The sequence below is a fragment of the Python bivittatus genome, unplaced genomic scaffold, assembly GCF_059951505.1.
Source record: "Python bivittatus isolate LINGU-HERP-01145 unplaced genomic scaffold, Pbiv_v1 ctg000670_np1212, whole genome shotgun sequence".
In the NCBI taxonomy this organism is placed as follows: Eukaryota; Metazoa; Chordata; class Lepidosauria; order Squamata; family Pythonidae; genus Python; species Python bivittatus.
The window spans coordinates 11,136,940-11,159,401 of NW_028277094.1; the positions used below are offsets into that span (position 1 = coordinate 11,136,940).

General features: G+C 45.8%; 2 protein-coding genes across 3 annotated transcripts in view; both read left to right on the plus strand.

Annotated features, from left to right (window-relative positions):
- Positions 1-21,962, plus strand: part of MAP7D3 (MAP7 domain containing 3) — a 33,601-nt gene extending 11,639 nt beyond the window's left edge. Inside the window, exons 6-21 of one of the 2 annotated variants that reach the window (XM_088151779.1) lie at positions 396-416; positions 2,224-2,325; positions 3,764-3,862; positions 4,859-4,948; positions 6,151-6,273; positions 7,464-7,576; positions 8,423-8,553; positions 9,569-9,804; positions 15,198-15,333; positions 16,416-16,596; positions 16,985-17,089; positions 17,483-17,536; positions 18,390-18,468; positions 18,644-18,821; positions 19,621-19,916; positions 20,043-21,962. In XM_088151779.1, the coding sequence (XP_088007905.1) occupies positions 396-416; positions 2,224-2,325; positions 3,764-3,862; positions 4,859-4,948; positions 6,151-6,273; positions 7,464-7,576; positions 8,423-8,553; positions 9,569-9,804; positions 15,198-15,333; positions 16,416-16,596; positions 16,985-17,089; positions 17,483-17,536; positions 18,390-18,468; positions 18,644-18,821; positions 19,621-19,916; positions 20,043-20,050 (1,952 nt within the window). In that variant the 3' untranslated portion in view covers positions 20,051-21,962. The remainder of the gene's footprint in view (positions 1-395; positions 417-2,223; positions 2,326-3,763; positions 3,863-4,858; positions 4,949-6,150; positions 6,274-7,463; positions 7,577-8,422; positions 8,554-9,568; positions 9,805-15,197; positions 15,334-16,415; positions 16,597-16,984; positions 17,090-17,482; positions 17,537-18,389; positions 18,469-18,643; positions 18,822-19,620; positions 19,917-20,042) is intronic. The other variant, XM_088151780.1, reaches the window with a different exon arrangement.
- Positions 9,822-15,191, plus strand: LOC148214438 (uncharacterized). Its single transcript, XM_088151781.1, has one exon. The coding sequence runs from the start codon at positions 11,029-11,031 to the stop codon at positions 11,770-11,772; it is 744 nt and encodes a 247-aa protein (XP_088007907.1). The 5' UTR covers positions 9,822-11,028; the 3' UTR covers positions 11,773-15,191.
- Positions 21,963-22,462: the final 500 nt, after the last annotated feature.

The window sequence follows — 22,462 nt, forward strand, 5'->3', positions numbered from 1 at the left end:
CACATTTCAAGGGAGCCAACTTGGGGAAGGCTGAGACGGAGAGTTTGGTCTTGGCACACTGGGAGGGTTTGAATTAAATAGTACAACATAAAACACTAGTACAGGGTTTCTCAACCTTATTAACTTTAAGATGGGTGGACTTCAACTCCCAGAATTCCCCAGCCAGCATGCTGGCTGGGGAATTCTGGGAGTTGAAGTCCACCCATCTTAAAGTTGCTGAGGTTGAGAAACCCTGCTCTAGTATAACAAATGCCTTTTAAAAATAAGGACAATAAACTACCCTCCAATTGCAAATCATTTAAGAAGACTGAGCGTAAATCTTACCCAATTCCTCATATCTTTTTTGAATGCTGTCATAGATTTGTGACATGAATCTGTCCATTTTTCTTCCACAGAAGCCCCAGCTGTAGCTGAAGGTGGGTTCCTTTGGAATGATCTGCCTGCCTGCTGCCTGCCTGCCTGCCTGCCTGCCTGCCTGCCTGCCTGCCTGCCTGCTCTCATTTTAATTCACTCGCCTGCCCAGGCATTCACACTTCTGCCCAAACTCATCCTGTGTGTTGGCTTCATTGCCTCAGTGCCCTCTCTAACCTGCACAGCACTGTGTTCTGTACAGGGGCAGTTGCTTGCACGCTATTGGTTGGCAGTTCTCTTTGCCAGCAAGAAATTGTTTCAGGGAAAAACAGATGTATGTGTGAGAGCTTTGCCTGGCAATGCATGACAGAGCAACAGGCAGAGATAGACTGTTTCTGTGTTCCCCTTAGGTCCCTAACAGGGTCATCCACAAGGCAACACGTCAGAGTCTGCCAGATGGTGGCTGGAGCTTCAGTCATGATGCCATGCCCCCCATCAGATTTTCTCACACTCACACCCCCCCACACACACAGATGCCCCCAGTCCCTAGAATTCCTCTCAGATGAGAGAATAATTGTAACATTCTTGAGCCTAGCACTGAGTAGGTATCCAAGAGGGAAAAAATGGTAATTTCTTGTTGTGTGAAATGAAACAAGAAGCAGGTGTTACAGAACAGTTTCTTGTTTTACTTCAGAAGGGGTGGGAAACAAGGCACTTTTGGGGCAGTCCCATTCTGGTTATCTCAGTGGCAGTTGTCACTCTGCTAAGAACACCAGCCAGCCAGCCTCTAGCTTCCTTTTCTTTTTCTTAGGTTCGATGATGGATTTGTCAAAAGGTTTCTCTTTTCTCCAATACACTAGTATAGATTTATTTACAGCTTTTTTTCCTAGAAGGATTTTGTTCAGGTCTTCCTTATTCCTTCTACATTCTGTGTTTGCTCTAGACCGAAGTTTCTCAACCGTGGCAACTTGAAGGTGGGTGGACTTCCACTCCCAGAATTCCCCAGCCAGCGTGGGAGTGGAAGTCCACCCATCTTCAAGTTGCCACGGTTGAGAAACTCTGGAATAGACAGTTTTAAAAGAAATTTGCTGCTGCTGCTCTCTTATTACAATAAAACCAACTGGGTTGCTTTGCTGCAGTGCTTAAGACTTAGAAGTTCAGTTTGCCATATAAACATTCTGGATGTCATGTTTTTGCACTGATTTTTTTGTTTTGTATTGAATCCTGTTCCCTGTAGTAAATCTGGAGGGAAGATCTGTTGGATCTGTCCTCTGTGTATAGATGGCTTGTGGATTCACTAATGTATTAACAGCTTTATCATCAAAATTTTTGCTCAGTGCCATTGCTGGTGTCATGTTTAGAATGCCTGCTGTTTTTGTGCTGTGCTGCTTATTAGCTATTTACTTGTCATCAGAAGATGATTGTACACAATTTTAAAGGATAATAGTATAGAAATAGGCATGCTCTTCAGTTTCTTTTGATAGTCCAATGATCTGTTCTTATAAAAATTTCTCTATTTCTATCCTTTCCCCATAAACTCTAGTCCAGGGCTGGGAAACCCGGTGCTTCTTTCATGGATCCTAATTAACATGGCTAATGTTTGTGGGCAGGTGATAGTCTAAAACCTCTGAAAACTCCCAGTGTTATCTCTCACCTCTGATCTAGTCCATGATTCCCGCTAGGAATGTTTAGCAAAACTTGTAAAATAGGAGGCACTTCTGTGTGTTGGAATCCTCAGGACGCCTTGACATTCATCACAAGCTAACAAATTCAGAAGCATTACCTATCCATATCTCTCTCTCTCTCTGTCTATCCTGGCGGGGAGTGCCTTGTCAGAAGAAAGAATCCTAAAATAATCATTTGCTTCTTCAGCCAACAAGCGCTCTTCTTCCACAGTGAACCTCAAGCAACCCGAAACAGTTCTCCACAAGCGCCTCTCGTCCTCAGCAGCACTTCTCAATTCTCCCAGCAGAGGTAAGGAGGGGGCTTTAGAGCAGATGCAAGACCCGCCATCCTTCCTTTGCAGCCCCTGGACCTCCTGAAGTTGGCCTTAAATACATTCTACCCATTTCGTTAATCCAGTGAACCGGGCGCACCTCCAACCCAACGGTTGCTGGATGTGACGTCTCTTAGAACAGAAGAACCATGGTAAACCTTTCCCAGACTCTCCACGCCATTTTGGAGTTCAGAAAGCCAATCACGACCCATGATTTCACACACACCCTCTCCCATTCATCTTTCCAAATCTGCATGCTGTGCTTCATCTGATCTCAAACCAGACAGCTTTCTTATAAAATGGTGGATGGATTCCTTTGCCTGCCAACCTCCCTATGCACAAAGTTGATGTGGAGGAACCTGAGAGCAGTTTCGTCCTGGCATATCTTGATAGCATGCAGTATCCCCCTCTCTCTAAAGAGAGCTATGCTGCAGTGCGTGGCACCTCTGTGTCATCAGACAATAGGTGTTGTAGTCTATTTACAGGAGAAGCAGGCAGCTTCTTTTTAAGCCACGGTATGCAGCAGTGGTTCCCCCATGCCAGCATAACAAGCAGCCTTTTTAAAGGGATTGGAAGAAACTCAGGATGGGGATGAGTGAGAATAGCACAGAAGTCTCGTTCCTCCTTTACTGCAGCATCTCATTCCCCAGTTACCTTCCTGGGTCCCAATTAAACTTCAGGAAACCCTTCTGCTACCTTCAGAGGAAACCCTTACCTAACCTGGTTGTAACATGGGAGAAGAAGGAATCTTCCTGAGAGCAAGGCGATCTCACCCACTTCAGACCCAGCTCACTGCTGCTGTGTGATGTGGTGTACTTTGCCACAGAGACATGTGAATGAATCAATCAATCAATCACTGGTCTGAGATGGGCGGCTATATAAACTCAAATAAAGACATACGTACATACCCTATACTTCTCTGTACGTGTGATTTCGATAGGAATGTTTTCCAGTCCTACCTGGAATAGTTGAGAAATTGGCCTTGTACCTTTTGCCGTCAGAGCACCTGCTCTTCCCCTCGACAGTGTGTTAGTAAAGGAGAGGTTTTATGAACCTCACGGCCTGTAGTGCTGGCATCAAATAGTTGTTGCAAATTACACTTTTTATGAGCCGAGCTAAATGGGTTGCGTTATCAAAACTTTCTAGTCCAGGAATTACTGCTGTCTGGATTAATTGTTTGTTTTGTTTCGTTTCTATTTCAAATGGGTCACTGCCCATCTCACCACACAACTACTCTGGGTAGTCACCCGTTTGAAAGAGAAATTAAAGGTCTTCACATTTCAAACCCCAGTGGGGTCATTTGGACTATAATTCCAATCAAGCAGAATGATTATCCTCTGTCAATCTTAAGAATCCACTGATATTGCATGTCGATGTTTGCCGCACTAATGATTCCATGATTTTTTTTCCTTGCAGGATCAGCTAAAAGGAGCTCTTCATTAAACAGGCTGAATAACAAAAGTTCTCTGAATTCTGAGCAAGGGCTACCCAACGCTTTACAAACGGAGCAGAAAGGTGCAGCAAACAAGAATTTTCAGAAATCAGCTAATGAGAACTATTTTGTTTATCTATATATCCTACATGAGGTTTATCAAAATAAATAGAAACTGTACAGGAATATTTTACATTAGTGAGTTTTCCACAGGAGAGGTTATAACCGATGGCTGAGTCTTTGCAAATTCAATTTCTGCATCTTAGTTGTGCCCAACCTGTGCAAGGTAGATTAAAAATTACACTGTAAAGCCATTTGAATTCTCCATAGGTCTCAATGTGATTTCTACTAGATTTTTTTAAAAAATTAAGCTCCTTTACAAATCATCAAGAAGAAAATACACCTAGGTCTCATCACTGAGTTATGCCCTGTGTTTCGGTTGAATTGAAGCCTGTGGTTTGTATAAACCGTGTATGAATTGAGAGCCAGCATTATTAATTAGGATAATAAGCTGCCGTTTGGACACCATTTACCTGAGAGCATCCCGCTACACAGAGAGACCTACCTTTGACTAGATGTGTCCTCCATGTGACCTATCAGTGTCTTATTTTATAAAATCCTGATTTTGATTGGTATATATGAAAAGATCTGCTGAAATAGTTTTATAGTTTTATACTTCCTCGGTAGTAGACCTGTAGATACAGGAGGAGACCTTTGTTCCTGGACTAGAGTGTGAAGTGTTTACTAGATTCAAATAAAACTAAATTTTAATCTATAACCAGGCAACTATGCCTGCTTAGTTTTAAGAAATATAATGTAAGACGTTGGACATTGTTGATTTAAATTAGCCTTTTTTTCCCTTGATGCTTGAAGGTAACCTATCCGACAAATAAATACTGTATGCATTTCTTTTAAGTTTTTATTTGGGGAGTGGAACAAGTGTTTTGTAAGCCAAGATTGTTGCTCTCATTCAGTCTTCCAAGAGAAAGAAGCTTCTGATTATCTCCTGAAATTGTATATTTAAGTGCTTGAGTCAGCATAAGCGCATTTTGAAAATAATCCATGTGTTTGGGCTCTAGGAGAACCAGAAAAGAAGAGGAGTTCATCGCTGAGTAGAATGAGCAATAAACTTCCCGAATTAGAAAATGTGCAGAAAGAAGAAAAAACAGGTGGTGAAGAGTTCACATGGCATGCTTCTTCCAGTGATTTTTTTTTTTTTAAATTTTTTTAAGTAAATAAGTACAAAGAGGCATTTTCCCAAACGTGTGAAAACTCAAATTGTATAGCAAGCACAGATCAAGCACATTCGTTCCCACTATCTGCCTTGCTGGGACAGGCCCTTGTGGACAGGCGTGTCTCCCTCCACACCTTGACCCCTCCTGCCTATTGGGAAATGTCTGACGTTGCCTTTGGTTTCTCACTTTTTCCCTTTCTAATAAGACTTTGTGCCCCTCAGGCAGCTCTTGGCAAGTGAAGCTGTTCTTTACAGCCTCTGTGCATTAACTGAGTGTCCGTTCAATTCGGTGTGACAGCCTCCACCCCAGCAAAAAGAACTTGACCGTCCTGTCTTCAGAACTACGAGGCTCCTCTGCCTTGATCCTCCAGCCAGTTGCTCTTAGGTGACATTTGCAGCCCCTGCTCCGGCTGTCCTCTCGGCTGGGCTCCTGGTTTGCTTCTGCCCCTAAAACAAAGGCGACCGTGCAGTTCAGTGAGGCTGTGTTGTTTTTTCTCCTTTCGGTGGTGTGATCCGGGGCTCGGCCAGGGGGCAGGCCTTCACTGGCCTGGTTGGGCCCAGAAGCAAAGCAGGATTAAGCCTGGTTAGTACCTGGATGAAAGACCCCCCTGGGAATCCCAGAGTTGTCAGTGAAACTAGGAAGTCCAAAAATGATCCCAGAAAAAAGTGAGAAACTGCTTTCCGTATCTTTGCTAAGAAAACAGTGTGTCTTGGTCCATGAAGTTCCCAGCAGTCAAGCTTCTTTCAAAGGAGCGGTTCTCTATTTTAGTGATGTGCCCTCAATTTGTCCCCTTTTACCAGCTACAGAATTATTTTCAGGCGATTAAAAACAGCACCCAGAATTTTGCAACCTGATCGAGGCCTTGTAGGAAGAGGGCTGTGTTAGTTTCTGGTGGCAAGAAATCAGGAGTCTGGGAGTGCCTTTTCCGACTAACCAATTTTATTCAGTTTATTCAACTTTTGAATAAAATTGGTTAGTTGTTAAAGGCCCTATCAGTCTCCTGATTTTTTGCAACCTTATCTAGGTTTCAGGAGGCTGGTATAGCCCCCGAATTTGGTCCTTGTGGTGAGACCTGCCACCTTGCATTCCTCTGGGACGTTTTGTTGACTCCTCTTTTGTTGCTTCACGCCCTTTAGGTCGCCGTTTGGTCAGCCCTTTGGAGAGCAACTCCATCAGCCGCCTGCTTGCCCCCACCCAGGCCTCTCTAGCCAGGAGCAAGAGCGCAGCCACCTTGTCTGCAGATGGCAAGGATCCCGCAGGTAACAGGGCCCGGAGGCCTCCGGCATGGCAACATTTCTGGGGGTTGTTTAGAGGAACCGCACGGTATCGACGGATCCTTTCTTTCTTTGATGGGATCTCTTCTAGCCAGCCCTGTTGAGTGTTTTGAAACGGGGGGGAGGAGGGAGGGAATCGGTTCTGCCGATAACTGTTCAGATACAAAATAGCCTGAATTGCCTTTGGGCTAGGGAGCGTTGAGCGCCAACCTCCCCGTCAGGAGCTTTTAAGATTGCAGGCAGATGGAAGGCGATGGGGCCGTGAACAAGAGAGTTCTGCTTTCTGCCTGGAATTTGTGTTGTGGGAGATTCCTTCTGCAGCCATCTTGAAATACTTCTTTGTGTGTGCCTGCAAAGACTTTAAGCATCTACCTGGCAGGGGAGAATTTTGATGCCAAGGTGAACTCGTAGTGGGGACATCCTCCGATGAACTTTTTGCCCTTCACGTTGCATTCCAATTCTGCCCCCTTTGGTTGGTCTTAAGCTCATAACAGAATTTCCTCTTCCTTTTAACGTGGCTCCCCTCATTTTGCTCCTAAAGCCTGATAGTCTTTCCTGCCTTCCCAGTGTTTTAAATTTTCCCTTTGAGTCGAACTGAACTGTTGATAAGCCATTTCCTGTCTCCAGCCCTGTCAGAAGAGAACCCCCTCCGGGAAATTAGAGGCAGTCTCCCTCCTTAACCTTCCAGGAGCTGGATCTCTTGTTTCTTAAGCTTCACGCCCATTTTATTTCTTAAACTTCATTTGTAAAGGATAGGAAAGAAGCGTAATTCACTAGAGGGTGGGTTCTTTCATTTGTAGTGAGTTATGATTGTCAGGTTCTGGGTAAATGTTGTCTAAGGATCCTGGATTTTAAAAAATGAAAAATAAAGCCTTTGAGCTTAAATGTAAAGTGGATTAGTAGGAATATTTCATTTTGGGGATGGATTATCAGAAATGTTTCCTTTTGGGCTTTCCCCATCCACCCCTTTCACCTTCTAATTACTATGGTCTCTGGCTCTGTGACTTGTAATCTTCAGTCTGTCTCCTAACAAATCTAGTCTTCTGTCCCCTTCTGTTTTTGCCTTTTTCCTGCCTGACTCCCTTCCTCCCCCTCCTTCCACAGTGCATCCTGGTGGTCTTGGTTGTCCTGTCAAATTCTTGACTTGATAGACTCTTCCCTCTGTCCTTGTTCAGCTTCCACCAACCTCCCAGCCCACGTCCCCAAAGTGCCATTACGCAGTCGCAGCACAGACCGATTGAAGGGGGCTGCCGCCTCATCCGAAAACGTTTCCTTGGAATCTACACAGGTTAGTCAACCTTTGGGACATCTGGCTGCTGATTTCTGCTTAGGGGATACCAAAACCATTAGCCCCATCGATAATGGAGCCCCCCGGCAGTTTTGGTAGGACGGCCTCAGTTATTCCTTCCGCTCTTACGACGTAGTAGTCGTAGTGATAAGATAAAGGATATGACTGAAGTACATGTTCCTGGGTCTCATTTTTGACATTTTAAGCATTTACTTGGTCTCTTGAAATATGAATACAGGGAGTCCCTCGGTTAAGAACGGCCCGTTTAAGGATGACCCATAGTTTAGAACGGAGCCTATTGTAGCAAAAGTCAAGTTAAATACATAATGATTCGAGTTAAATGCACAATGATTTGACTTAGACACAGTGGTTCAAGTTCATTACCCAATACTACTTATACAGTATTATACAATAATACTGTTCTGGCTTACAGACAGATTCAACTTAAGGACAGACCTTGGGAACGGAACTCATCCTTAAACTGGGGACTCCCTGTATTGCAAGACTTTAAGGAGCAATATTCTAGCTGGGGAGCTCCTCTAAAAAGCTGATGATGGTAATTCAATTTCTGTCTCACCTTTCTGCCAGTTCAGTGTATTTTTCAGATAGTCTGGAACTTGTATCCACCCTTTGTGTGGGATAAGCGTTGAATTAAAAGACATGCATCTGTTTTTCACTAGGTTAGATGAGAAGGAGACTTTCTACCAAACTTGATAAGTGCTGTGCCCTGCTCTTACTAAAGCAGCTTTGTTAATTTATTTAGTACCCTCTCTCTTTTGCTGAAGCTCTGCAGCGTCTGTTAGAGGAAACTGATGACGTGACAGTGTCTCTCTGTTCTTTTCCAAGAAACCTGAGCCAGCAAAGCACCCCCCGACTTCAGCAGGGAGGCGAGCTCTTTCGCCCTCACTGCCTGGTCCCAGACGCTCCGTCTCACCCGGTAACGTGGGGAAACACCCTCCATCTCCAGCCGCAATAAGGTTTCTATCCAGCTAAAATCTCTGCTCTTCCCCGATTGCATTCAGAATAAAATCACCTCTGTTTTCCTCTTGATTCCTGTCCTCTCCCTAAAGAAGGAAGGACTTTAGAACAGTCTTCCCCAACACATTGCCCTCTTGCTGGGCACTCCCAGTATGGCAGGAGATCACCAGGCTTGAGAAAGCTGGTTTAGAAAAGTGGCATGTCTGGAGGACTTGAGAGAAAATGTTGTTCCTGCTTGTTTCACAGGATACTCTCTCCCTCTCATGCTGGATGAACTTGCTAGTTGCAGCATCTCCCAGTGAAGGTTACTTAAGGCTAAGAAAGTGTAGCTGGGGAAGTTGAGGAAACGTGGGAACAGAAAGCAGTGGAAGGCTAGGGTTAGAAATAAATAAAGAACAAAAATAAGCACACAGATTAAAAAAATAACAAGATAGTGGTCCAGCAACAACACCACACAAAACACACCCTGCAAGGGCTCCCTCCACCTCCTGAGGGACCAGCCAGGTCTTCAAGGCCTTCTGGAACACCGTCAGGTGGGAGCCCCACAGATTTCAGCAGGAGCCTCATTCCAGAAGGGATGGAGGTGTTGCAAGGAGATCACCTTAGGTGGAGCTGAAAGGAGTGAGGACATTAGTGATGCTGAATGGTGAGGTTAAGCTAAAAGGGGTACTTCTGTTGCAAAGATGGGTAGAGCAAGGGGTGGCCATGGGGTGTGGTCCAGAAAGTCAAGATGGTGGCCACGACGCTACAGTTGGAGCTCCGTCTGGTTTTTTATGTGCGTGCAAACCTTCAGTCACACCATCATGGTCACCATCTCGACTTTCTGGACCGTACCCTGCAGACACCCCTGGGCAGGACAAAGAAGAAGGTGACGTGGGTCAGTATTGTCCCATTGTCGTTCTGACTCATGCTGTAGGGAGCTATAAAGGCAGATGGTTCAGGGGCAAGCAAGCTCTGGGCGGTTGCCTTCTTTGGTCTCGCGGCACATCCTAATAGCTCCCACTTTCTCGGCAGACGCAAACCTCATCTGGTTTCACCGAATGTCCTACGGCACCGGCAATCTTCTCCCATTACGGTCTCTAAACCAGCACCAATACAGCGCCTGCCACTCACCCCAAACGTCCTCATTGTTACCAAAAAGAAAACCGACATGGAGTGCAAACCAAATGACACGGTGGCACAGGAGCAGGGAGCTGCTGTGCACGCCTTGGAGAGAGAAGTGTCTGCGGGTCCTTCGAAAACCAAAGAAGGTAAGAGGACCTGTCTTAAAGGTGACCCCGCTGCCTGTTGTCGCATCTGTGCCAGTGCTGGTCTCTTTCACACGTTGAGCTCAATACACAGAGAGAATACAGGAAGGAGAGAAATGTCACAGGGCAGCCCTGACTTCTCTTTGACCTTTGCTGGCATCACATTTTTCTCAAATTTTGCATTGGTGGAAAAACCTGGCTCTTAATGCTTCCAACGTTTGCAGCTTTGAACATTTAAACTGGATGGTGTGCAAATGGCTAGCTGAAATACCTGAATTTATTTTATAAAACAGTGTCAGTCAAGCTTTGGCAGTAAGAACATTAACTTACAAAAGTGTAGTTTGTCCAGAAATGTTTCTTAATATGGTGAAAATACCAATGTACAAAAATAATCTGAATGTACATTATACATGATCTAAGATGCTGTCATAGATGGATTGTTAGCCAGACAATAAGACAATTCAGGTCCTAACTTTCCTTGGACAGATTAGTATCTTAGTGGTAACATAATAGAATAATAAGAAAAGAAATTTCTAAAGCAATGACTTCTAAAAAATAATACTGATGTTTCCAATTCTTAATTTTCTGTCACAATAGGTCATTTGAAGTTTTCAAGTTACTCCATTGTAAAACTGATTTCTTAACTCGTACATGGTAAAATTCAGATCCATGAAATGGCCAAAAATGTTGGTTATATTTTGCTTTTCCATGCTGTTTTATGTAGAACTTTTCTCCAAAAAAAAGAGAGGTTTCGCCAATATGGAGCGGGGAAAGGTTGTTTGGGTATCATAATGCTGAAAAACTGAGTCTTTGGTTGTACAACGGCTAAGGGAACGAGTGGGGTTTTTCTGACCATGGGGAAAAGTAAAGTAAAACTGGACAAATGCCTCAATCATCCTCCCCCCTTGGTGCCCGGCCCAAACAAGTACAGCCTCTGCCTCTCCGATCTTCTGCCACGTCATAAAAAAAGAGACCTTTTGGAGGAGCTGTCCTTAGCCCCTGTGTCTCTGGGGAAACTTTTAGAGAAAAGCAGTCTGATCCAGGTAGCCTTGGCAGGATCCTCTGCAAAGAGCTCCAGGTGAGTCGGTTGCTCTGCTAGGGGTGTGTGCACACAACGAGAGGAGGCTCCCCCTGCACTGCTGCTTTAAGTGGGCCGCGGGATTCGTTCCTTGCCGTTTTGGCCTTCTCGCCCTCCCCTTAGTGCTTGTAGGTCTAGCACAGTAGAGCATGCTAAGTGTTAAAATGTCCGCCAGCCCCGTTGGCAGCCCGTCCTGCCCGTGGCTTCAGCCCCGCGTGTTTTCCTTTGCAGAGTCACCGGCCTCCTTCACATTCCTTCCTGAATTGCCATCTTCCATCTTCAGCCCCTCGTCTCCTGCCGCCTCATCTTTCTGCTCTCAGGATTTCCCGCCAGCTTCCTCTGTCGCCAGAAGGATGCTTTTCGGATACGATCCGATGTCGCGCATGGGGGCTTCCTCTCATTCCTTGAGTGGCGCTCCCAACCCTTCCCAGGCTGATCTCACGGGCCGCGATGCTTCCCCCAGCATGTTTCCACCTTGCTTTGCTAGCATGCCGAACCTCGGGCGTCCTCTGTCTGCCAGGGGAGCCGCTGGCGGCCTCCCCCCTAACTTTGTGCTGGAGGCCGCGAGGCACGGAGACGGAGTAGGCGTCAGCCCGCTCCGATCAATTAGCTTTCCGTGCTCTCGCAGGACCGCCTTGCCCTGCTCGCTGACGTCTCCTCCTTTCAGCAGGAGGGCTCCAGCTCAGCGGCCCGTGTCAATGACCACTGATCCCTTTGTCCTGAATAAGTTGCTGCACACCTTCCAGGCCATGCAGTGCAGCGTGGACTACATCGGCCAGGAGCTCAGGGTGCTGAACAGTCACCTAGCCAGCCTCTCCCATCACTTTGGTGCCTTGCCCACACCTGGCTATTTTTCTCAGCCAGAGGAGAAAGACCTAGATTATCCCGAGTAAATGTTTAGCAGCTCCAGTCAACACACCCGTCTTGCCAGTTTAGGCTAGATTTGTTTCCAGGGCAATTCTGCTTTGAAGGCAGAATCTTCGAGGGGGTTCTCCCCCAACTACTCCCCTGTCCTCAGCCACTGCTAGTCCACAGCTTCACCATAGAGCTGCAGGATACAAGGGAACATTTGGTGCATCACATTCATATGTGCTGTTGTCTTCATCGGCAGAAAATAGTCCCTGCCAGATATCTCAGGATGCAGAAAAGACAGAGGTAGAAGGGGTATCTCCCTATCTATCTATTTATTTATTTATTTATTTGGAGTCTCTCCTTTTTTGCAATAAATGGTCTCTTGCAATATAGAAGAGCAGTCGTTTTTTTAAAAAAAAAAATAGGATAAACGTGCAAGGGGCCATAAATATTAAATTCCTTGGGGTGATGTTCATTTATCTCAAGAAAAATCTGGAGAATTTAGAATTGTTTCAGTCCTCGTGAGGGCCTTTGCGCTCTCTACCAGATGATTAATCTACAGCTTTTTAATTTGTCCGGAGTGGGGGTGGGGGATACACATCATTCCTATTCAGAGTCAAGGAACAAAAAAGAGCTGCAAATAAAACAGTATTTATTGCTTCAAATATATAAAAAATGAACGGGAATGTCTTTAATTGATGGCAAGGAGTTGTGTTTGTTTATTGCCATAGAGACAGCTTGGTTTAGGGAGGGGGATATTTAAATGGCAAAATAACAGGATCTTGGTACTTCATAGACAGATGTTCCAAAAGCTGGTTGCAGTTAGTCCTCTGTGGGTGACAGAAGACTAATATTACTCTAGGTGACAGAAGGGGGTTACCGTTGTCTTTCCATTATAATACTTATCGTAGGATAGAAGAGAATGTGACCGGCAGCTTCTCTTCTTCCAAGGAACTCAAGCGTGCGAGCTTCTCTTCCTAAAATCTGCTGCTGGTGGTACACTGGCCTTCCAAATCCCATTCATGGGCATCCGGGAGTGCACACCAGTATTGTGACCTTGCACTTGGGGTTTCACTAAAAGCTCAATAAATCATTGCTTTCTTGGGCACCAGAATGAGTTAACACCTCAGATGAGAGAGAAGGGCCAGGAAAGGAACCTGCTTCCTGTCCCCACCCATTAGTTTCGCTTGTGCCTTCCTTCTGGAGGAGGAGGAGGATAATAAGGTGTCTCATGTTGGCTCTAACCTCTAGAGCTGTTAAAAAGAGAGAATTCAAGAAGAAGAGGGAATCAGTGGCAAAGAGAGAAGGCTGGCAGAGTCAGGAAGGCCTTATTAGCAGCACAGACATGTAGTTTCCTCTGGACTAGTTTATGACTGATGATCACATGGGCCTCCTTGTGCCAAAATAGAACAGAGTTTAGGGTATTGTGGTTGTCCAAAGCCCCAGCAGAAGGAAGTATTTTCAGAGGGTCTCCTAAGCTAGCCATCGGTTGATCAAAAGAGATGTCAGACTCACTGTGCAGCAGAATTTTTTTATTTTCATTCTCCTTCAAACAATATGTTAAGATCCTTTGCCTAATTTTGGGTTCTAGACTCCCCACCTAACAAGCACAAAAGAGCTTCTGTTGGAGAGAAGATTTCAGCCACCCCAGGCCTCAGTTCGTTAGTCACTGTAGAGCAGAACATTTACAGAATTAGCTTTCAGCATCAGCAGGCACACCCCTGATCCTTCCTGCAGAGTGAAGATGATACGTCAGACAGTTATAGTTGAATATACTTGGTGCTTAAAGTAAACCCACAGTGTTTGCCAGGATCTTGAATACTTTAAAAACATGGATTTTTAAAAAAGAAATAATAGGTTTGAAAGTAGGGGCATTAAAGCATTCGCACTCCTGTGTCTGTTGCTCTACCCACGGAGATGTTTTGTTTATTAACCTTCATAGACACACTCAAAAGAGGAGAAAGTATGTTCACAAATTGACTTAAAACAAGTTACATAACACTAGTGCATCCCTGTGTGTAATATCAGCACAATAAACGAATGGCAGTTTTTGTCCATTGCTGATATGTTGATGAGCAAATGAATTCAAGGTGTAGTGTAAATTTAGCACATTTCTTGGTTTACAGATGCAGCATCTGGCATCCCCGTAAGGATGTGTGTGCATCCCTTTAGAGCAAACACGCTTTCGCACGCTCCTCCAGTTGGTGGCTGTGGGTTCTTTCAGAAGAATCCTTGTCTTTTCAGGAGCACGGCTCATTTTCTCCTCCCCTGTTGTCTCCAGATGCAGTTGGCTTCGTTCCCTGTTACAGAAGTTGTGGGAGTTGAAGCCTAGCATGACTGGAGGACACCAGATTGGGAAGAGTGATCTAGCCCAATATCTGGTTTTGTGCATATTTATTTTTGCTTACTTTGCAACCTTCTTTTGCTAATCTGTCTAGATTTATAGTGGGTGGCTTACTGAAATGCCAAGTTATCAGCTGGACTACAAATGTATTCCTCCAAGTCATGCTGGCTGGAGAGTTCTGGGAGTTGAAGTCCACATATCTTAAAGTTTCTGAGGTTGAGAAACACTGCCTTATTCATATGCCAGTCCTCTACTAAATCGTCTGGGGCTGAGTACTTGTTTTTCACTTCAGTCCATGTGACCTGATGTTCAGGGGGGAAAAAAAGCCTTGGTTTGCTTTTCCTACAAGCTTGATTTAGGTTGATAGAGTGTCTTTCCAAGCAAACGTGCCTAGTATCAGATGGCATACATTTTAGAAGTGAATGACTGAAAGCTTTCTTCTGAGATGGTACCGAAGTACGTGTTGCTCCCAATAAATCTCTCCATGGCTAGAGCTACTTGTAGCAACATCTCCCATAGCCAAAGTGGTCTTCTCTTTGGGGAGTGAAGCTCACTGCAGTGGGAAATCCAGCCTCACACTTTCTTATTTTGAACTGCATTTCTTCAGGGATGAACAGAAGGGAATAGAAGTGTGGAAGGAAAAAAAATCTACTTAAGAACCTAGAATTTAGAACCTTAACGTTTGATTGCTCATATTGGTTATTCTCACACCACTCCGTGAGGCTGCTGACATGGAACCACTTTGGCTATTGGAGATGTTACTAGAAGTAGCTCTAGCCATGGAGAGAACCATGCAGTAACCATGAGGTTGTTGAAAAGTCTGTGCCTTTACCTTGTCTTTCACCATATAAAGATGTGTTTATCTGTTTGCATTTAAACCCCCCGACCAGTGAGGGGACTGCGTTGCCTGTCCACTAGAGTTCTGACAGTAGGCTGAAAAATTGGAGGGATCTGGGACATTTGAGCCCAAGAAGGTTTTCTATTGTCCTCCACATCCTGTATAAATCAGACTTAATGCTGAACAGAGCAGAGCTGCAAGCGATGGAACAAAAACAAAAATTAGAAAGCGAATTAAGCTTTGGCTGCCTTTGAATGACTTTTTTTAAAACGCCTTTTTTCCAGATGCAAGTTGCAAAACTGTTCCAGGGACTACAACCGCTGAAGAAGCAGCGAAGATCTTGGCAGAGAAACGCCGTCTTGCAAGAGAACAGAGAGAGCGTGAAGACCAGGAGAAACTTCAAAGAGAAGAGGAAGAAAGGTAAAGAAGAGAGGTTTTCTATCATTGCATATCCATGCACGCACACACGCGCGCGCACACACACACACACACAGAGGTTTTAAATCATGGTTCTCCTACGGAGATTGAGTGGCAAACAACATCCTCTGAAGCTAACATTTGGTCACCCATGATAAGAATCTAAGACGAGGTTGAGATAGTTTAATAAAATAGAAAGGTTCTCCTTTGTTCTCCATTGCAGGTCCTTAACCTTTTAAAATTCTAAATGGCTTATTACTTAAATCTCAGAAATTGCCTTCTTTCCTTAAAAAGGAGGCCTAACGGATTCTCTTCTTCGGTTCTGCTTTGGATTTGTCTGCGATCAAAAACAGGCCCTGTTCACTACATTAAAGTAAAATCATCTGGAGAGCGATACGAAAATAGTTTGCCATTGCCTTCTTTGAGAATATTTCTTGGTTTTCCAGCCTAGCCTATGGCCCTGGGATTTGGGCTTGAATCCTTAATTTGGGGGGATCATCTTAGATCAGGTGGGGCTACCATTGGAGTTCTAAATCAGCCCCCCTCAGCTTGGCATCTTCCAGATGCCTTCAGCCATGTTAGCTGTGGCATCTGGGATATGCAGAGTCAGCACATCGCATTTGGAGGGGCCTAAGTAGCTGGTAGTTTGTAGGTGGGCAATTTAAGCAAGTCTTTGCAGAAACCCGGCTACAAGGCAGTGCTAGCAAGGTTTGGAGTGCTCTGTGGCTTTCCAGGTTTCAGTCTGGAGATTTTCCTTGTGCCTGGAAGCCATTTGAGAAACAGAACATTTGTTTGGTTTCTTTGCTTGCTTAACTTATCATGACGGCCCACTCCCAAAGACTCTGGGCATCCAAATATACAATTGAAACAGTTAGAAACATGAAACAAAATGGGGCAGCCCAGAGTCAAAACAACCCTAACAATAAAAACATGACAGGGGCTCCAAGACACACCAACCCCAGGCCTGGGAATGGGAAGTCTCGGTGCTGCAAGCAGAGATGCCAGGCCCTTGCAAGCCAAGTTGCGCGAGGCCGGCCTGCACAAGCAAGCTTGCTGCCCGTTGCCCCTTTGCTTTGGGCTCCTAGAATCCAGAAAGAGGAGATGGCCAAGACAGCCCTGGAGAAGCAGGCGCAGGAGGAGGCGGCCCTCCGAGAGCTGGAAGAGTTGAAGAGAGCAGAAGAAGAGGAGCAGCAGCGGCTGGCCGAGAAGGACCGAATTCGGAGGGAGCAGGAAGAACAGGAAAAGCTGGTGGAGCTTCAGATGCAGGTCGGGGCCTCCGCAAGAGCACCCTGTGGGATTTTGGCCCGGCAGCCACCACTGCCTTTTCAACCTCTGCTGCCCCGATGTTGGGCAACAACTTCCATCATCCCCAGCCACCCTGGCTGATGATCAGGGAATTGGGAGTTGTAGCGTAACATCAGGGAGCTGTGTTAAGTCCGGGGTTGCCATCTTGGGTGTGAAGCGAATAAAGGACCCCCAAGTTAAGGACTGAGAGCGTCCGCCGTATCGCGGTGCCTCTTGCTGCTGTAACCTCTGCTGGCCGGAGCTGCTCCTTCCGTAACTCGTCTTATGTTGGGATGGCTGGCCCCTTTCGTAGAGGATGGATTGGAGCCGTGGTGACCTCACAACGGCGTTTTTCCCCTTTCCCTTTTAGCGGGAAGAAGCTGAAGCGAGAGCCTCCAAGGAAGCGGAAAGGCAGCGGCAGGAACGGGAGCGGATTATGCAGCAGAACCTGCAGGAGAGGCTGGAGAGGAAGAAGGTAGGAGCCCCCTTCTGCCTCCCGCTCTCTCTTGGACAGGGTGAAGGCAGCTTCGTTACCTGACCGTAGCCTGGCTGTGGGTGTTTAAGTTCCCACCTAAAGGGAGGCCTTTTTTTCCCTCTGCACTCAGTAGGGGATTTTATTTCAGTTTTTTTCCTGCATTTATGGTACATTCCCTTCAAGATGCTAGTGCACCCTGTTTGCATTTCCCCTCTCCAGTTTGCCCTGTGAAATGGGTGAGGAGAGAGAACCCAGGCTGCTCTGCCTTGGCATTCCTGTTGACCAGGGATTTCAACCAGTTGGTTCATCTGTCATCAAAATCCCCCTTGAGCATTTTGGGGTCTGTGAGCAAGGGCTGCATCGTGTTAATTAAACGGGGTTTGTGTCCTACAGAGAATTGAAGAAATAATGAAGAGGACACGGAAGGCAGAGCAGAACGAGGCTAAAGTAAGCATCTTTCAGTCTCTCACCTGGCAGTTGGGCTGCTTTGTACCCACCAGATATTGCCAGGGATACGTCTGCAAATTACTCCCCGGTCCTTTTTGTCTGAGTCCGACGCTTTGTACTGATCTGGTTTGGAAACATGTGCATAGCTGGTGCATTTTGAAAGGCAGGTCCCAGAGTGGCAAAGGTTTCTGGCAGCTTATGAAATGTATGCAGAGTAATTAGTATTAATTGTATTGAGTTGATTAATGAACTTAATTACAGGTAGTCCTCATTTAGCGACTGCCTTGTTTAGTAACCATTTGCAGTTATGATGGTGATGAAAAAGTAACTTTGGATCAAATCCTCACATTTACAACCTTTGCCAATCTGTAAAGCAAAGGAAAGTTAAAGTCAGATCGTAAGCACAGTCGCAGTTTCACTTAGTGACAGAGTTGCTTAACAACCAAGTTGCCAGTCCCAATTGTGGTCGCTAGACGAGGACGACCTGTAGTTAAATACAAGTTTCGGTCCTATCTATTTGTGCAGTCCAGTCAATAATTATCAAGGAAAGAAATCCGGAATACACGTTACAGTATAATCTGCAATTGGCCTCGTACCATCTTGGGCTGAAAATTGCATTTCCAATTTACATCATTTGCATCAATTTATGTAATTTGCATTGTGTGAATGCTATCAGTTGATGCGAGAGTAGGAAATTAGATCAGGTTTCTGGACTTCTTGGAGGTCACGTCCAAAGGGAAGTTTTGTCTGTTGCTGAATGGAGATCTGGAGGTTCAAGGTTTTACTCTCTGTGAGGCTGATCTAATGTTCCCTCCCGCTTTGCAAATGATTATTTTCAATTTCTGTAATGCAGAATGAAGATAAATCGAATGAGGAAGATGAGGGTGTTGACGAAGATGAAGAGCTGGGCCTTGAAAAGCAAGATCAGCCTGGTAGGGGGCACATCTGTAGCCTGATCGGGTGGTGCCTGTTTGTCTCTCGGTTTCTCCTCCACCTTTTTAAAATGAACCGGGCGTAGCCTTTCAGGGGTTGGGTCATGGTCTGGAAATCACTGGAAGCGTTCCCCACTAGGCGTCACAGATCTTCAGCTCTAACTCTTCCTTGCAGAAAAGTCAAAATACGATGACTCATCTCTAGAAGACGGTTCAGAGGCATTGCACAATTATACTTTGGTGCAAGAAGACTCCAAAATTGAAACAGACGACGTCTTCGTAAACGGGAATAAACAGGAGGAAGAGGATGAGGATGGGAATTCTGTGTATTTCACTCAGTCGGTAGAAGCCAGGTAGGCCTGAGGTGCCCAGCTTACATCAGAAGAGCGCTAAAGCTCTGCTGTTCAACCTGTTTCCCGCGGAGGGTTGTCCAGGTCTCTCCACGTAGCTCACAGACCAGTAGTCACTTCTCAGCAGCTGGTCGAAAGAGACACCCTAACCCTGAATCTGGAGGCACCACTGACTGACATTCTGTGGCAGGGAATTCTGTCACGTAAGCTGGCACACTTCTGTGCCAAGGGGACTCTTCACTCTGCTTCCGTGAAGCAGTACCAGATCGGCATCAGCCAGCCTCAAAGATTCAGTTGGGGGTTAATGTCAGGAATTGGTCAAAAAAAGCAGAGCGGCTTGGCTGTTAGTCCCAGCTCTTCCCTTGGACCAGCATAAAATGACTAGAACGTCATGTTTATGTTAGAGATGCTTCAAAGGTTTCTTGTGCGCTGAGCTGTGAGATTATCAGTGCAGAGCAAATCTTGGATGTTGGTCTGTGTTGTATAAGTTTTGTAAAGGAGAAAAACAATCACTGAAGCATTCTGCTTATACAAAAGCAGAAGAAGGTGCAATGGACGTAGTCGTGCCAATAACTGAACATTTTGTTTTGAAGGAATCTACAGCCTATCAAATTAGTGAGTAAATTATCACTTCTTTGCCTTGGCTGATGGGAGTAACGATTAAGTTAGTTGCAGTCGGCGTCATTGTGCCCCCAGAGGCTTTTGTTTTAGAGAGAAGCACAAATCCTCCATTAGGTAAGGATGAACTCTGGATGAATCTCTGTATGGAAAGTGGACGAGGCTGTTCCTCTTGTCTTCCCAGTATTCCAGCCAAAGGAACGATGATTGAAAACTCTGAAATCCTGGACATTAATGAGGCTCATCACTCTGTTGGATTTATCTCAAACTTTAATGGGAAACCTTCTGCATGGAATTTTGAAGAAATCATTGATCTAGGGGTGCGTCCTAAGACAGCTAGACTTGGTTCGGAGAGCATCGCTGCTGATAAACCCTCCCAGAACTGTAGAGATGAAGTGTCAGTCCATGCAAGTCCCAAGTTGGCATTTGAGGAAGAACGTCCCACGAACTCCTTGACCAAATCAGTGGAGGCAGCATCAGGTAATACGCATTCATTACTGTCATTACTGCTTTTTCCGGCCATGCCTCCTGGCCTGGGGGTGGGGTGGGGCTGGAATCCCATTTCATGCACAAGGGTACTAAAAGTTACCTCTCGCTTTTGAGCAGAACTGTGAACACTAGAACCCTGGAGGGCTCCTGACAACCGTGCGGGAATGTGAAGGGTTCATCAAGACAGGAAGGCCTCCGTTTGGAAAAGCTGCTTGTAAACCTTTCGTTCACCTCCATGTTTCTCTCAGTGTAACCCGCAAGAGCCCACCCCTACCGATCTAACTTTGCACCTTGAAACGTTGGGGTGGGTGGGGGGAGTTTCTTTTGCTGTTGCTTTATCAGCATTCTTTAACAAGATTTCCTTTTTAAAAAAAATACAGATTGTTCTCCTTTGGATGAAATGTTCGGGAAATTGTCTGTTGGTCCTTAATACTCCCTGTTTGCCACTAACACGGTGGCTTGTACCAGAGGCTTAACAAGCTACCCTTCTCCCAGAACAGAGGAAGCCAAGCGAAATGGCTTAATCTGATGTCTATTAAAAACCAAGCCAACATTGTCATGCGCTTTGTAGCACTCCCCTCCTGCTTGTTGTTACAGGAGGTGATGGTTACTCCGAGTTGAACTTGAATATCTGAAAACATAGCACCTCACTCTAGGATGAGTCACAATTTTGGTCAGATCATTTCTAATCTTAAAAAACCAACCACTTGATTGTCTCTACCAACACTTGAAAAGAAGCGTTTGTTCCTGACAGGTGGGGAATTTTCAAAACTGAACAGGGAACCCCAATGTCGGACGGCGCTCCCTTCTGTTGCCTTATGCCGTTCTCTCTGGGGCAGGGCCTCCCTCTCCGCAGTGAGCTTCCGAGACCAGGTTGCGGGGCGAGCTTGGCGGAAGCCGCTGTCCCCACAAAGTCCGCCTGGGCTCACGAGCAGGAAGCGGGTGTGAAGACCCGCCGTGAGACACGGGGTGTGTGCGGGGCGTAAGGAAGGAGAGCAAGCCTAGCTGAGGCCTCCCGCTGCATAAATCCCCAGACTGCATGCTTTTACAGGGGGCCAGAGCATCTTACCTTATTTATCCTTTTTCTTAATCAACGTGTATCCTGGCAGGTGGCCGTCAGCCAAGCTGCTTTGTGACATTTTAAAGCTATCACACACTGCCACATCACTCTCCGGTTTGCCACACCGAGTACCTCCTGCTCATTTATTTGGGGGTGGGGGGGTGGGGACAAGACCCATGTAAACCCTCCATTAAATTAGTAGCAGCCCCCGCAGGAGCCCTTGGCGGGTCCATATCCCATTGGGTGGTTGGTGTTGAAAGCAGCTAAAACATCACGTTGCGTTTAAGTTAACCTCCCTACGTGTAAGTATTATTTGTGTGTACATAAAATCAGTATTAAACCCTTTGAAGTTGTTTGTTTCTTTTTGGTCCATGTTAACTGCACCCCAGGTTCTCCAACTAGCTTTATCTCACCACTCGCCTCCAGCCGTTGAAGCTGCCTGCTGCGTTTTCAGCCCAGCCCCTTGATTTTGTCCAGCGAGAAGGAATGAAGCGTTTGGCAGCTTCTGCAAATGCATAGAAAGGAGAAAACGCTTATGCTCTCATCCTGCTCCCCCCCCAGTTCCAAATAGCTAGATGTCCGTCTTCAAAGAGCTGTTCTCTCAAAACAACTGTGAGCCCCCCCTTCTTCCTATGATGCAAGCCTGCTTCTCAATCCTTTTTCAGTACAGATGTTCCCTGTGAGACCATTTCTGGACACACACACACCCCCCCCATTAAATTACAAAGCCAGTCTCTGTCCTCTCGCCCCTGCAGGCACCGTCCCCAATGTTTTAGAATGATTACCTATAGAGCAGTGCCTTAGGTTTAACTAACAAATATTATTTTTATACAATAGCTCTTTGATTCTGGCAGAGACAATCGTTCTAACACGCATGCAATGACGCTCCTATTTTTCTGTGCAAACTGAGGCCCGTTGAATGCTTTGTTAGTTGTATGTAAATACATATGCACTGTTAATAAACTTTGCAGTTGAAAGGTCTCTGGTTGTGAGTGGTTATTAAGGGATTCCCAAAAATGTACTTGCTTGCCTTTTTTTTTTTTTTTTAATGGAACTATTATGGCTGTTTTCTGAGAGAGACAAAATCAGCCAGCCACCCAGCTTGCAGTGGGTAGAGACGCTGGCTTCAGCTGAGGATTCCCAGCCAACAGAAGCGACTGGGTGTCGCTCAGGGTTGAACTGTGGAGTCCTTGGGGTTCTCTGAGCTTGCTAGCACTGAAGATGTGTCCTAGCCGGGTAACGAAACGTGTGCGAGAAAACGACCGAGCTCAGAGAACCCCGAGGACTCCGCAATTCCCAGCCATCAGGACCTTCATGGAGACAGCCGACGGCCAGGCTAGTGCGGATGACTCAGTAAGAGGCATGGATGGGTGGATTGTATTGGGGGCGATACTCGTTGGCTCTTTAGTCCAGGTTTATAGACAGAATGAAAGGGGAAAATGAAGCATCGTTTTAAAATTCGAGGGCATCATGATGG